This window comes from Malaclemys terrapin, chromosome 1 (genome assembly GCF_027887155.1).
Source record: "Malaclemys terrapin pileata isolate rMalTer1 chromosome 1, rMalTer1.hap1, whole genome shotgun sequence".
Taxonomy (NCBI): Eukaryota; Metazoa; Chordata; order Testudines; family Emydidae; genus Malaclemys; species Malaclemys terrapin.
The window spans coordinates 82,770,229-82,785,375 of NC_071505.1; the positions used below are offsets into that span (position 1 = coordinate 82,770,229).

At 40.4% G+C, this 15,147-nt stretch overlaps 1 protein-coding gene across 1 annotated transcript; it reads right to left on the reverse strand.

Moving 5' to 3' along the window:
* Positions 1-1,423: 1,423 nt before the first annotated feature.
* LOC128844350 (uncharacterized) lies at positions 1,424-13,269 on the reverse strand. Its single transcript, XM_054042419.1, has 7 exons — positions 13,206-13,269; positions 11,531-11,596; positions 11,342-11,445; positions 8,556-9,133; positions 7,980-8,057; positions 5,195-5,294; positions 1,424-1,652 (listed from the first exon to the last, which is right to left on the reverse strand). The coding sequence occupies exons 2-7, from the start codon at positions 11,579-11,581 to the stop codon at positions 1,424-1,426; spliced, it is 1,140 nt and encodes a 379-aa protein (XP_053898394.1). The 5' UTR covers positions 11,582-11,596; positions 13,206-13,269.
* Between the last annotated feature and the right edge of the window lie 1,878 nt (positions 13,270-15,147).

The window sequence follows — 15,147 nt, forward strand, 5'->3', positions numbered from 1 at the left end:
AAACTCTCATCCCAGTCTTGGCTATAGCCCCTTTATATACTCATACTTTATACACCTTTCCCCCCTTATCTGCTTACAGGGTATAACTGATCTCATCCATACATTTCTTTGAGTTATAGTTTTACTTGCGCCCCATGCGCACACAGTACAGAGCAAGGGGCAAGATTTTAAAACATTTCCCTGATGGTTTAGATGGATTGGCTGGTAACTGTGAAGAACAATGTTTTCTCCTCAGTCCAGAGCAACAGAAAAGGTTAATGCCATTAGGCTCCGTACTCAGAAACTTTCCTTCCCCCTTTTTTGACTTCTCAAAATTTGGAACACTATCCATTGATTCCAGCCATGGGTCCACTCACACATATGCTTCCTCCCCCCTCTCCCCCGCACAGCCTGGATCCAATGATTATTCTGCCCTCATCCCTTGTATTGATTAGCAGGTCAAATAGCATGCAGTCAGGTTCAGAACTTAATGGCATTTGTCCAACACTCAGCCCTCTTTTCCTCCCCCCCTCCCCCAGCAGCACTAGCAAGACATGGAACCCCCTGGGTAAAAAGGGACCTTTCCTTGACTCGTCACCATGCAAGTCCTCATACGTGCAGTAGCCTTAAGGCGTCATCTTCACGCGCATCAAGAGGTGGGAGAGATGGGCAGGAGAAGACCCACTTTGGAGCTCCAACCTGTTTCTCCTCCCTCATCTTATCCCCACCACCATTGACCAGTCAGTTGAATATCAGCATCTGTGAATGAAAGGGATTCCTCCAGCCTGTCCAACTCCAAGCTAGGAAAAGGAGATAGGCTCCTCTGTTCCTCCATCTCTCTCATAGTTCCAGAGGCTTATGGCTGGCTGGTGAACGCCCAGGTCTGATGGCCTGGAGAAATGGGAAGGGAAGTCTTTGAGTTTTGGTCTGATGCTACACGGCACCAGGCAGGCTGCATTCTAATCATTAACAACTGAATCTTCCCTCCCTCTCATCATGACATCAATGTAATCAGAGGTCCAGGACCTTCCTCTCACCCCTCCTCTGTGATAGCTCAGGCAGTTGAATCCATGTACTCAGGGGAGGAGTGAGTGAGGTGTTAGGAGAAAGGGCCCGGAGTCCAAAAGCAGCTCACCACATTGGTAATAGTGCTCACATTTTTGGTGGGCAGAGAGAATGGGAGGGCCCAGGACCAGCCCACCGGGCAGATGTCCACTTGCTCCATCCAGGTGTGACTCTGTTATTGTACACATCACTGTTACCATTTCAGTGCAGGCCAAGAAGTAGATAAACAAAATGATGATGTCTTGCTCTTTTAAATTTACCTATGATTTAACGCTTCAACTGAACAACTTCTGAATCCTTGTGTTTTGCTTCTTGAACCCCTTCCCAAACCTTCTGACCATTGCTATAATTCACTTGTACTGTATGAACTTAAAGGATATTAAATCAAAGATGAGCCATCAATCAGCCCATAATGCAGTTTTCGTAATGCTGGGTCTGCCTGCTTGATTGCTGGTATTTGGGGTTTTCCATTCAGCAGCTCAAATAAGGTCTTGCAGGTCTGCCCCTTAAATTTCTTGGGAATATTTTCTCTCACAGTATCACCATAATGCCGGAGAATGACTGGTTGGTCAAATCCTGCTTCTTTCAGCTTAGATATCCGATCGTTTCTGTTTAGATGGGAGAGAAAAAAACCAGACCTATAATAATGATAATTTCTCAATGGGCTAAATCCCACCAGCCTTACCCAGCCAAACTTCTACTAATTTAAAAATGTTTGTCCAGAGTAACAGCTATTGGATTTGCTTCAATATTTCCCCAATACTAACTTAATTAGACATCCAAATCCTTTAGTCAGCTTTGACAATCTCAGCCTTATATACTCAGTCATCACCTGCTTCCACTGCTAAGGGGTTGTCAGTATCTCCCCAGTGTGTCTTGGTAATGCCAGCATCTCACTGACGTGTTTGTACTACTATAAGTAGTGGTACCTACAGTGTACCACTGAGCATGACATCATGTGAATAGTTTCCAGAAGGAAGAGTTTCTGATGTAGAAGACTTGGCTATTGTGTCCTTACAGACACAATGGCAAAGTTGACAAGCTTATTTTCACCTACAGTATCATAAAAATGTGCCCTATTTTTTCTTGTCCCCTCCGATGTCCCCCTTCTGATGCAGAAGAATTTGTCAACTCCACCAGTTGTAGGCCGGGTCAAGATAAAATGCCAGATTCCCAGCTCCCCCTTCAACACAGGGTGCTAGATTTCTTTACAGTTAATATAAGTAATACTTTGCATTTTTAAGTAGTCTACCATCTGAGGAGCTCAAGGAGCTTCCCACTTGAATGAATTAAGTCTCACAAGCTAATTATTAAACCCATTTCACATATGGAAAAGACAGAGAGAGCTCAGATTACTTACACAAGATCACATACAGGCCTGTGGCAGAGAGGGAATTAGAAAGAAGCCAGGGAGCAGATCCTCATCTGGAATAAATTGTCATAAATCCATTGACCTCAGGGGTGATATGACAATTCACCCCTACTGAGGTTCTGCTCCCAGATCTCCTGACCCCCATTCTTGCCTATTAGCCACTAAACCAGTGTTGAGTTTCCATGTGCCTCTCATTCTAGCTTTCACTCTACTTGCTTACTTTAATCTTGTGACCAAGAACAATAAAAATGGTACTCTTTGTTTTTGACCAGATTTCTGTATACACCTCTACCTCGATATAACGCTGTCCTCGGGAGCCAAAAAATCTTACCACGTTATAGGTGAAACTGCGTTATATCAAACTTGCTTTGATCCACCGGAGTGCGCAGCCCCGCCCCCTCAGAGCGCTGCTTTACTGCGTTATATCTGAATTCGTGTTATATCAGGTCGCGTTATATCGGGGTAGAGGTGTATTTCAATATTCTAATTGATCACAAGAGCAGAGCCGATAATCACAGCCTACGGGGGGTTTACTCATTTTGGTTTAGTTTGATATAAATTTTAGTCCTACCAGCCTTCAGCCAACATTATTTTAAATCAGACTTGTGACATTATTTTAATAATCTTTGTGGTGTTTGTATATATTACACTTTGAGAAGATCTTAAAAAGAGCATGTTATCTCAAAAGCTTTATGCAAATAAAGTTGTTAGGAAGGAAAGGCACTACAAAAGAGGTAGTGAAACATTAGCTAGTAGACATCTAAGGAGTATTCTTGTCTCTGAGCCAAGTTTTCTTACATTTTAAGTTATCATAGAATATCAGGGTTGGAAGGGACCTCAGGAGGTTATCTAGTCCAACCCACTGCTCAAAGCAGGACCAATTCCCAGACAGATTTTTGCCCCAGATCCCTAAATGAGTTCACAATCCTGGGTTAAGTAGACCAATGCTCAAACCACTGAGCTATCCCTCACCCTGTAACAAAACAGGGCTCAGTATTACTTTTTGCTGACCAGGCTAAGTATAAACATTCAATAACATTACATCAAGTGCTATAGCAGTTGCCCCAGAAATCTGGTGATAGCACAATGTATTGCAACATAGGGATCAGGATTTCGGTTCCAAGTTGATGGGCCAGCAGGGTCTGCAAACCCTGCAGAGGAACCATGTTCAGCTCCTATGGAAGGGAATGCTTTGCCCTGCTCTACGGGGAGACCTTCCTGTTTGATGAAGAAGCAGTATACATAGTTGCTCTTTGCAGCCAGATGGACAGGTCAACTGGCCCCACTTCGCTGGTGGGGGCACTCAGAGGGTAGACCCTCCACCAGTTGCACCATAAACAAGTATAGCTGCACATATCACTTAACTTATCAATATATAGGAGACTTATAAGATTAACATCAAATACGAAAACTCATTTTTTGCATTTTTGCAAACATGTAAAATACAGTTATTGGAGATTGGTCTACAGCTATTGCTCTAGCGTGGCCTGAGTGCAGCACTAGAAGCAAATTCTAATCTTTGCTTTTACACCAACTCGCTAAGGGGCCTTGGGTCAGTCATTTGAATTTTGCCTCAGTTTCCCCATCCATAAAACAGTGACAAGAAACCTTTTAATGACAACATGAGGATTAATTAGTGTTTGTAAAACACTTAAATTTAAAATCCCTAGCATTTATTATAATGATTACATACACTAGTTGCTAAAATCACATAAACATAGTCTTAATAATCATTTTTATCTAGGATATACCAGCCTTATTACATTTAAAGATGTATAATATATGACAATCATCAATATATTGAATTGCCAGTGGAATATTAAAATATATAATAACAGATTTAGAAACTGTGCTGTAGTTACAGATTTACACGCATAAACCTTAATTAACTGCTTTTATAAACAGTTAGTATTTATATTTAGTAATTATCTTAACTCTTCATTAAATCTGGCCTGGCTTATCAAACTAGTACCTACTATTTAAAACATTTAGACCCTAATTCTCCACCATGTCCAAATGCGGCAGCTTCAGGGAGCTAGTTGCCGCTCACTGACTCAGGGCCACCCAGTCGTGGTGTAAATTGGAGCAGAAGGGCATAGCACAGCTCAGATACCTCCTGTCCCCAGCCCACCCTGAAACCTCCCAGCTTCCCTTTTATGCTGGCCATGGGGAGGTGGCTGATGTAGGAGAAGGCTACAAATCCTATGCCAGCAAAGATTCCCTCTGCACAGTGAAAATACTGTGCTGGAATCTCCAGGGGTTTAAGGACACTTTGTGCTGTGTAAAACACAAAAGTGTCAAGTGTAAGCAAAACAAAGACGCCTAAGTGAACCAGGATATCCAGTCCTTTGGGTCTGATCCTGCAGTCCTTCTGAGGCCCTGAGTAAGGACAGCAGGCTTGAGTTTATGGCATGCTGTGGAAACCCAGAGTGGTATTTATGGTCAAGATTGTAAAATGTATCTAAACAAGCTGTCATGACTGCTGCTGGAGATTAGTGATAATCTGAAAAGATGAATCCTGCCCTGTCATTAATCCCTAAGAAATGCCTCTGCTGAGGTAGTAGTTGTTGTTAGAAGATGAAAATTAAAATAAAAGTGGATTGCTCCTTTATAGGAATAGTGAAGTTTCAATTGATTTCTCAGAATTTTCAGAGAAATAATGCTCTCAGTTCAGATTGTTTAAAACATCTCCCATCATTTCAATTTCTAATACCATTGCTATATATATATATTAATCCCCAATATGAATAAAGGGACATAGAAACCCCTGCTTGATACATTTGTATCTGAGCTTGTCGTAGTTTCTCCACCGCCCAGGCAAAAGGGACTTTCCATTCAAGATCTTCAGACTTAGAGTCAGAATGCAGGAAACGCCAACCTTAAGAAACAATCGAAGAGCTCAGAATTAGATATAGCAAAGGACAGAGTGGCATTTAAGTGTCAGTCCCGTTCTAAGGCATTCTGCAATAACAATGTAAGGCTCACTGACATAATTTACAAAAATGATTAAGTCTCAGGAGTTGTTTATGTTCTTAACCAGCGTATTTACTTTGCAGAATACAATGTTAGTAGGCAGGAAAGTGCCTTCCAAACTCCTTTAGTTGATAAACAAAGAACAAAGACATCTATGGAGACGAGGGCCTCAAATGACTGGATAAGTCTGATAAGCTTCAGTTCAGCAGTTTATCTGAACTCCAAACCCTATGAAGTTTATCAGTCACTTTTCATTTTCCCCACAGCCTGAGCGGCCTGGCATTGCTGCTCAGATGGGCTGGAGGCAGCACCCAGTTGAGTCCTTAAACAATACCCCAAGCTTTAGCTAGAACAGGGGTAGGCAACCTATGGCATGCGAGCTAATTTTCAGTGGCACTCACACTGCCCAGGTCCTGGCCACCGGTACGGGGGGCTCTGCATTTTAATTTAATTTTAAATGAAGCTTCTTAAACATTTAAAAAACCTTATTTACTTTACATACAACAATAGTTTAGTTATATATTATAGACTTATAGAAAGAGACCTTCTAAAAACATTAAAATGTATGACTGGCACACGAAACCTTAAATTAGAGTGAATAAATGAAGACTCGTCACACCACTTCTGAAAGATTGCCGACCCCTGAGCTAGAAAAAGTCATTGGAGAATTAAGCCACATCTACACCATTGAATCAGTAGGGTGCAGTGCTATGAACAGCAATGAGGCAGTCTTTATACTACCTTTCATTTTGGATACATTTCTATCTGGTGTCCACCACTGCAGCTGCACTGTCCTCTGTATCTCTATTACACAGTTCCCAGCTCAGCTCCCTGCAGTTTGTGGGTGTAGTTTCAAAGGGCCTTATTAGAGCTCAAGGGATTGTGAGAGAAGAGGTAAAACGCACACAATTCCCTAAGAAGCTCAACTATTTCCATAGCATTTTCTCAGGACCAGGATGAATGGTCAGAGTTTGATCTTTGTTCAGTCAATTTTCTCCTGGCACGCTAGTAAAGTAACAGCCAAGTGCCCCAGAAGGCCCAGGAGAGGTGATGGAAGGTGTATGTAGCTACAGACAGTCAGAGAATGAGCCCAGCAATAGATGAAATTCATCTGCAAAGTTCAGCTTCCCTGATTCTGTGCATCACTTGACAGTGAAGTTAGCCAGGTGACAGGCTGCTTTTGGGTCAGAACTACAGGCACCGGATGTTAGCCAGGTGACAGGCAGCTTTTAGGTCAGAACTACAGGCACTGTAGTGATTTGGGGCAGTCTAGCAACAATGGCTGTAGAACTTAAACTTGCAGCAACAGACCTGCTGAATGGAAGTTCCTTTCCCCACAGAAAAGGGTGGAGATTGCCCTGAGGAAGCTGGTTACCCCAGAGAGCTATTGATTGGTTGCGCATTAGTATGGGGTTAGGAAATCCACAGTAGGTACTGTTGTGGTGGAGGTTTGCAGAACAATATATTAAGTGCTGAAGGGGTGTGTGATCAAGATGGCAAATGATCCAGAGATCATTGAGAATTTTGGATAAGTGGGCTGCTTACCTATGAAGGAGCTATAGATAGAAACCTAGTGTCCTTTCTGTGCATCCAGCAATTCATTAAGCCCAAGAGCATATTAACAGAAACGGATGCCACTCTGTGGTAGTGCAACCCTTGCTGGATCATCATGATTATTTCTTTATGTTCACCATGCATGATGCCAGAATATCTAGTGACTCTGGGCTTTTCAGAAAAGAATAGTGGGGCCCATTCTTCCCACCCCACAACATAGAGGCTGAGCGTGCTGCCTCTGCAGCCCGTTTGTTCAGCCTTGTCCAGTCCAGAATGTAAGGATCACATGCAGAGAGTCACTGTAAAGTGGCCACCAGATGAACTCCACAGGAGGTGAAGGGAAGAAAGTGAGTAAAATGACATTTTTTTACACAGCAACATTTTTAAAGAAGTCTAATGAGTAACACAAAGTAAAACAGAGCTTCACTTCAGATTATGTTATTGGGCCATACAATACACTGTGATTTACATTGAAGTCAGTGCATTACAGATCCCCTTAAGGGCAAAAGTTATGGAGCAGGTAAAGGACCAGGCAGGTTTTAGCAGAAAGAGGGTTAAAAACCCATCCCAAAACAGTGAACTGTCCTGCTTTCTACCAACAGAGATAAGTGAATCTGCAAGTGCTTCTCAAAGGAAGGCTGATGAGCCTCATTGACAGTGGGCAACTTCTTGTGGATGGGCTGAGTATCTAAACCTGCAGGTATGGAGCTAGGGCAGAGTGTGATCTAGGTGGCTTGTTGGCTCTTGATTTGTATGACAGTGGAAGTGAGACTTTAATCTGAGGCAGTGTCAATGGCTGTGCCAAGCCTTCTGTTTAATATTTTGTAGGAGAGCAGAAATTTTCTATTCTTCTATAATAAACCTCACCCACGCAGGTGTTTTAACTCAACTCAAGCATGCAGAATCCCTTGCCTGTTTTACCGCTGTTCTGACCAGCTTGTCACAAACAACACCAAAGATACAGAAGGTGTACAGTTTCCTCTAAAAATATCTACTGACTTTGGGATTTTAGCCTTCTGTATGCAGAGCACCTTACCTCTTTCTTCAGACAGTTTTGATGACAGTGAGAAACTGATTGTGACAGGTAAGTGGGTATCATGTTGCGTAACAGGAGCTAAACAAGAGGAAAAAGGAAACAGAGTGCTTGTAAACATGCTCTGTAAACACTCCTGGGGCAAGCCAATTTCTTAAATAAGATTTTCTCTTTTAAGCAGAAAGACTGCAATTGCATACAAAGAGCTGAACAAGACTTGTCCAAGACCAATGGCTCGGCACTAATTATTGTGATACTGATGAACTTTCTTGGCCCAATATTTCATTGCTGTTTCACTCACCTTGAAATGGGAAACAGTAAGTGCTTTGATAAATGGTTTGAAACATTGCCTAGTTTCGCTGTAGCTGTTACACTAAGTGTTTGTACCTCTAATTTTAGCTGCAAGGCTATTTCGCAATGTTCTAAAGCAAGACTTCTCAGTGAGTCACAACACATCCCTGCACAGCCAACAGGCACACTAGCCTAACAGGAAGAATTTTCCTGTTTCTAGCGGCTCCAGTGTGGCCACCTTCTCTAACCTAAATATTAGAGTGAAACACAGTTGCACATTCTACTTGCCTTTGTTTCCTAGAGGCTTATTTGGTGCCATTTCAGGATTCCTTTTTTCCTTCGCACAATCTGCAGGTAAAACACTCTTCTTGCGCCGACTTTTTTCACATTGAGTCATTTCATGATCAGACCCCGATGCCATCTTCTCACACTCTTCTGATGCTTGGCTTTTCCCTGATCTTATGCTTTTGTACCTTAGGGACTGCTGGTGCCTTTTACTGTAATCAGCACCTTCAGTGAGCTCCTTCCAACTGTAGTTCAGGAGATTTACAATTCCCTGAGGGAAAATAATGTCATAGCTAGAAAAGAGCTGCAATATTTCTCCAAGTTCATGTAAGATGGTGGGAGCCATGTATTTATATTCATCCAGCAGGCTCGGCTGTATTTCTTCATCTGCTGGAAGGATTGAAGGCATTTGAGAGAGCTTTGAGCTGGGAACTTCACTGCTAGTTTTGAATAGGGAAGAGCTAGATATCTGAGGCAGAAATGGATATTTCTCTCTTCTTGCGGTATCATCTTTTAAGAAACTGTCTTCATTTCCTTCCACATGTTCTGCTGTACATCCAGAATTCCTGCATTTGACCAGACTGGGGAAAAGATATTATACCTTTTAAGTAACAATTATTTTTATTAAATAATATAACCAGGGAGTATATACAGTAGAAAGATGTCCACCTTGCAGTCAACATTCCTGCCTACAGTCTCAGCAGACAGGCCAATGATTGAATGGATATGGATCCTGCGCTACTTTCTCACCCCCAGAAGTGGTGCTTCTAGGTCAAACTGAAACATTGACAAGGCTGTATGGTGAAACTTAACACAGCTATAGCAGCGGCTGGAAGACTTTCTGTGGACTTCAGTATGCTTTGGATCACTTAAAATAAATTCACTTACAATAACTATGGCTGCCCCTATTAATAATGACATAACTTTATCTTGTCAAACACTCATTGTTTTCATAAACAATTTCCTCTCTCATAAATAAAATTAATATCAAATAAGTTAAAGGTTCTGCTTTTTAAGGGTGACTTCAATTAAACGGGGCTTTGAATGTCCAAGGAGGGCTTCACAAGTTGTTAGGTTTTGTATATACACTTCATTGTTTGTTTTTTTCACTTTAGAAACATGAGATATAACAAAACTGATTTTCCCTGGTTGTGGGAGGTATTAGAGCATACTTGTTTTGAGCTCTCACACCTTAGTTGAAGGGGTGGAAGTGTTCAATCTTTAACAGTATGTCTTTTATTCAATATAGGTATTAATAAAGAAGGTTTTAAACCCCAGTCCTGCAAATACTTATAAAGGTGCTTAATTTTAAGCATGATTAGTTTCAATGGGAATGTCTCACATACTTAAAGCTAAGCATGAGCATAGGTGTTTGCTCAAGGCCTTAAACAATCTGGGTAAAATTTTCAGAAATACCAAAGTGATTTTGGAACCTGAATCCTGTTTTCAAAAATGACTTAGGTGCTGAAGAGCTTCAGTCCCCCTGAAAGCAAATAGGCTTCTCAGTCACTTTGGTGTTTCTGAAAAATGTATCCTCTGACTCAAAATCTCTTTCCCTCTCCATTGCTCAACTTTTACTCTCTTGACTCCTGTGATGTCATCATTTCACTAGTTCTCTTTCACCATAGAATCTTCCAGGACCGACAAAACCTGAATTTCCAATGCAAAACCCAGTAAGTCCTCTCCCACCCCCGTCTTTTTGAAATGACCATCCCTGTCCATCCTTTTGTAGCTTTATATTTAATAAAGAAGTAATAGTTTTTTTAAAAGGCATACGACCATTTTATTTCTTTCCAATTCACCTTTAACTCTTGCAACCTTAGTGCTTGTAGCCAGTAATTCCATATGGAATGCCATAAGGTTAATAGCCACTACTGAGCTCTGTAGCAAGGTAGCAGAAATTCATGGAAGCATCATTCAAAAAGAATTTCATAAATCATTTACAAGGTATAAAGTGACTTGTAAAGGTGCACTAAACTAATGAGGAGCTCATTAGCATGCCAGTGCTGGAGATTTCCCATTAATTGTGCCAACTAATAGGGTTCTCCAGGCAGGTGTGTCCATCTCTCTGCAGGAAAAATATCAGTTTTAAAAATCAAAACAAATATTTATGTGAAGCACCTGGCCTAAAGAATCCACCAGCAAAAACTAATTCACATCTTTCAAAATATTCACCCCTCTCCCCTGAGGTCATGAGTAGTCAGAGCAGAAATCTGACCCCTGGTAGAGAATCACTGCTCTGAACTATCCATCATTCCACGCTACTTCTCAATGTCATTGTAAGCTCCATAGGACAGGAATATTTTCATCATTATTATTATCTGCTATTTGAATTATGGTAGTGCCTGAAGATCCCAACCAAGACTGTGGCCACTTTCTGCTAGCTACTGTGCAAACCTGTAGTAAGAAACAATCTCTTCCCTGAAGAGCTTGCAATCATCATACAGTGTGTTTCTCTGGGGTACTTAGGAGAACATGTTTGCTATATTTGCAGAGCTGAATTGTAACCATTAAAGATTTTAGGTGCAAACTCAATTTCTTTTCACTTTAAATACATTTTAGGTTATCATTGGCCATTACTGGCAGTTTTCTTAGATTTTTTTTTAAGTTATAAACAATTCATCATATTGAAACAAACTCAAAGGGAGATTTTTCAAAAGCACAAATGGGAGTCCAGGGAAGCTGGGCGTTTTACACCCATTTCTCCCTTTGAACATTTTCTTCTCAACTACTAATTGGTGAAAACTGAATCACATGTATTGCCACCGGCATCATATGAACTCCCTTACCTGGGAATAAAGCCCGTGGGCTGAGAATTTGTGGTGAGTGAATTGAAATCAGTGGGTGGTTCTTCTGGTATTTTCTTGCCCCACTTTTTTGTTCTAGATTTCAGCTAAAACAAAATATATATTTGAGATTAAACATGTAAATGCTGGGGGGAAAAGAAACAATAATGTGCTAAAGATGAAAGAAAATACCTGGTCAAAGAAATATAGGGGTCCTGGCTCCAGGGTTACAGGCAGTGGCATTTTCTCCCTTTATTCCTAGAAGGATGGGAACATGGTTATGCCAACAGAACGAGGGAATGAAAAGTGTTAGTATTTTTTGCAATATAATTAAGGTAACATTATTGTTTTCATTGCAAGACCCTGAAAATCCTCTCCAGTTAACACACCGCCATAGGAACAGCAACAAAATGTTGCATAATTAATTTTTAAAATGTTTTAGCTGTGTTTAAAATTATATGAAGTTCAAAAAAATTCAGTTCATCAATTTTTGACACACTCGTGTTTGTACTGCTCCAGACTAGCTTCAGCGACTTCTTGTGGCGTATTATCTGTAATGACTTTCTTTGGTTTATTATGGGGATAAAAATGTAAAAATGGCAGAAATTCTCATTTTGAGACGTGACTATCAATCTGTGCATACAAACTTTACCAAATAGGGCTTTTATTATGCCTTTTTCACAGATATATAACAAGCATCTTAAATATGTATTCAAGAAATATTGTTTCAAGTCTAAAGCCTTGATCCTGGAAGGAACTCCATAAAGATGGATGCCTGCAGCCATACAAAGTCAATGGGTCTCCTCTTGGAGGCAGGGGTCTGACTGCACGGAGCACCTTATTGGAGCAGGGCCTAAAACATGTTTGTGTGGAGATGCAGATATACTGAAATAGCTATTTATCAAGTAAACAATCTGGGAATTTTAAAAGTGTAGATCTATACAATAGAATAGAATTATTTTTCAGTTATGTAACATTAATCTTATCCCTTTTAAAAACAATTGTTAATAAATGAAATGCAAGGGAGGGTGCATCTGCAAAAAAGTTGACCCATTGAATACACAAAAATCTGCATTTGAACATGCACATAGACAGATGTGACCCAGTTTGTGTGTAAAAATGACAGTCTGTGCACTCCAATGTATGGGTTTTGCAGCAAGATAGGGGAACATGAATTTTCACAGATACACTCATTGTGCTCTTTGAAAATCTGGCCTCAAAATGACATTAAGATTGTGACAAAACTGATACAAGACAGGAAATTCAGAATTCAGGTTGACAGGTTGCACGTAAATTGTGGCTTGGTGAAAAAGGTACATCTTTAACAATATTTATAATTCTCATAATTAATATTACTGATTATTTTAGTTCAGGAGAATCTAGTAGCAAAGTGTAGAACCTACCTCCCTTCTCTATGTTCAGAAATGGGGTGAGGAGAGAATCTCTCTCTCACTCAGAATGAGTACCGTACATAAAAGACACTTTCTCTGGTATAGTAAGCTTCTTTCTTTGTCAGACATCTACTTTTACCTTATCAGACATCTCCAGTCTTCGGGGCTGATGCTGAAATCTTTACTCATGTGAATAGTTCCACTAGTTTCAGTGGGTTTACACGTGAGTAAGGGCTGCAAGTTTGGGCCCTAAGCTTGGACGAGAAGTATTAAAATGTCATAAACATGCAATTGAATGAATGAAATTAGCAACAGAAGTACATTTGATAAATACATTCATACTCCACTTCAGAGTTGGATGTAGACTGTTCATTTCCTATTCCCCCTCCATTTCCCTCGTACAATAAATACATAAAGGACATCTCCCTTTCTTGGCATAAATATAAGACTTGAATGAAGAAAAAAGCATAACATACCCTGAAAGAAGCTTTTCCTTGAAGAACAGAACTTCTTTCGCTAGTGAAATGATGCAAATGCAAACTGCCTCCTTAGAAAGAGAGAAAAGGAGGTGTGTCAATGTGCTGTCTTTCTACACAGAGTTTAAAGTCCTGTTGCTTAGTAACCACATACTCTGGACTGTACTCAACTATAATCCCTTTTCTTAACTTCTCCAGCCCATGTATGCTTGTGTCTGGAGAGTTAGCTTTCAGTCCCTTCCTCCACCCCCAAACATTGTTTTCATGTATTTCTTTCTCAAGACTCTACACTGGCTCTACCATCCATACAATGCAATTTTATTTGGCTGCTGTCAAATAGCATGTCATGTTTCAAAACACAGGATTACTTAACATAACACAGTTTAAACACGAACAACAGGAGACTGACATTAATGGAGAAAGGGCCCAAACCTGCGAGTTGGTGAGTGAATCCCTCAAGATGTGGATAGCACTGAGCTCTTCTTAAACCTTCATGATCAGTCCCAAAGCAGCAGGACAAGCTCTCCAGAATACAGTTATGGATACATATTTATGATTCATTATCACTTTATTAAGTCAATTCTGTTTCTTTATATCACTTTATTAATTCTTCTATTTTTAAAATGTGGTTCCCATTTACAATCTTCTATTATTCATGACATCCTGCCATTTATTGCCACTAATGAGTTACTCATGCCAGTTTTAATAACTTCATTTCCTCTGTTATTTTTTATTCATTTCTTGTCACCTTAGAATATCAGGGTTGGAAGGGACCTCAGGATGGCATCTAGTCTAAAACCCCCCTGCTCAAAGCAGGACCAATCCCCAACTGGTCCTCTCAAGTATTGAGCTCACAACCCTCAGTTTAGCAGGCCAATGCTCAAACCACTGAGCTATCCCTCCCCCCTTTGTAAACTACTACTGCCACTGATTCTTTCTCCTATCACCCATGTGCTGCTTTGCTCTTCTCACACTCTCCCTGACTTGTGTTCTCATCCTCTGGATTTTCAGCTCTGTATTGTTATTACTCTCACTTTTTCTTCTCTCCACCACTGCTCAATATCATCTCTTCTCTAGGCCCCTCCTGACCTATTGGGCTTCCATAAACTTGTAGACCTCCATTATCTCTAAACCCTGCTATGTAATTGTGAAAACAAATGGGCTGGAAAATTTCCTAATCTTACAAACAATTAAGGAGCAGGATAGGGAGCACCACCCAATGCTTCTATCTCAGTCCACCATGACTGCCTCCCTCTGCTTCCCAGAAGGGACAGTGGCTACATGTGAAGCTGAAAGACAAAAAATGTACTGGAAAATGGGAACACTGTTATGGACCCGCAGGACTGTAATAGGCACAATACAGATGATGTGAATAAATAAAAACAATAAATAAAAATGAAGGCTTGGCCAGGATTAAAAAACAAAAAACACCCAGCTCCGTGCAACCTCCATCCTATCTAATTAGAAAACCACACAGCAAAGAAATAGATTAAAGCTGTCCGAGGCAGCAGATACATATATATAAATTTATATATATTTATATAGCTGTGCAATCTATTGTTAATAAAATGAAAGGCTGATCCTTTGTGGCCTATCCTAATTAGCTACATACCACAGAGATCCTGATCAGGGAGCATGAATAATGGAATAGGAGAAATGGGAACAGTGTTAAAAAATTAGCAGCCTTGTCTACACACACAAAAGTTGTACTGTTTTAACTATACTGGTACAACTCTCAGTGGAGACAGTTATACCAGTATAAATATGCTTATAACAGTATACTTTATTCCCATACAGGAAGGGGCATAAATGATACTGTCATAAGGCAGCTTTTTACTGGTATAACTGTGTCCATACTAGGGGTTGTACTGGTATAGTTATAATATTAGTATAAAAAATATCAGACCCTTAACTGACATAGTTATACCAGTACAAAAACTGT

Excerpts from the sequence above, each read along its gene's own strand:
- LOC128844350 (XM_054042419.1), bottom strand. The coding sequence starts at position 11,581 with ATGCCACTGCCTGTAACCCTGGAGCCAGGACCCCTATATTTCTTTGAC. Across the intron at positions 11,446-11,530 it reads CCCTATATTTCTTTGACCAG|CTGAAATCTAGAACAAAAAA; the intron begins GTATTTTCTTTC and ends ATTTTGTTTTAG. Across the intron at positions 5,295-7,979 it reads AAAACTGTCTGAAGAAAGAG|GTTGGCGTTTCCTGCATTCT; the intron begins GTAAGGTGCTCT and ends TTGTTTCTTAAG.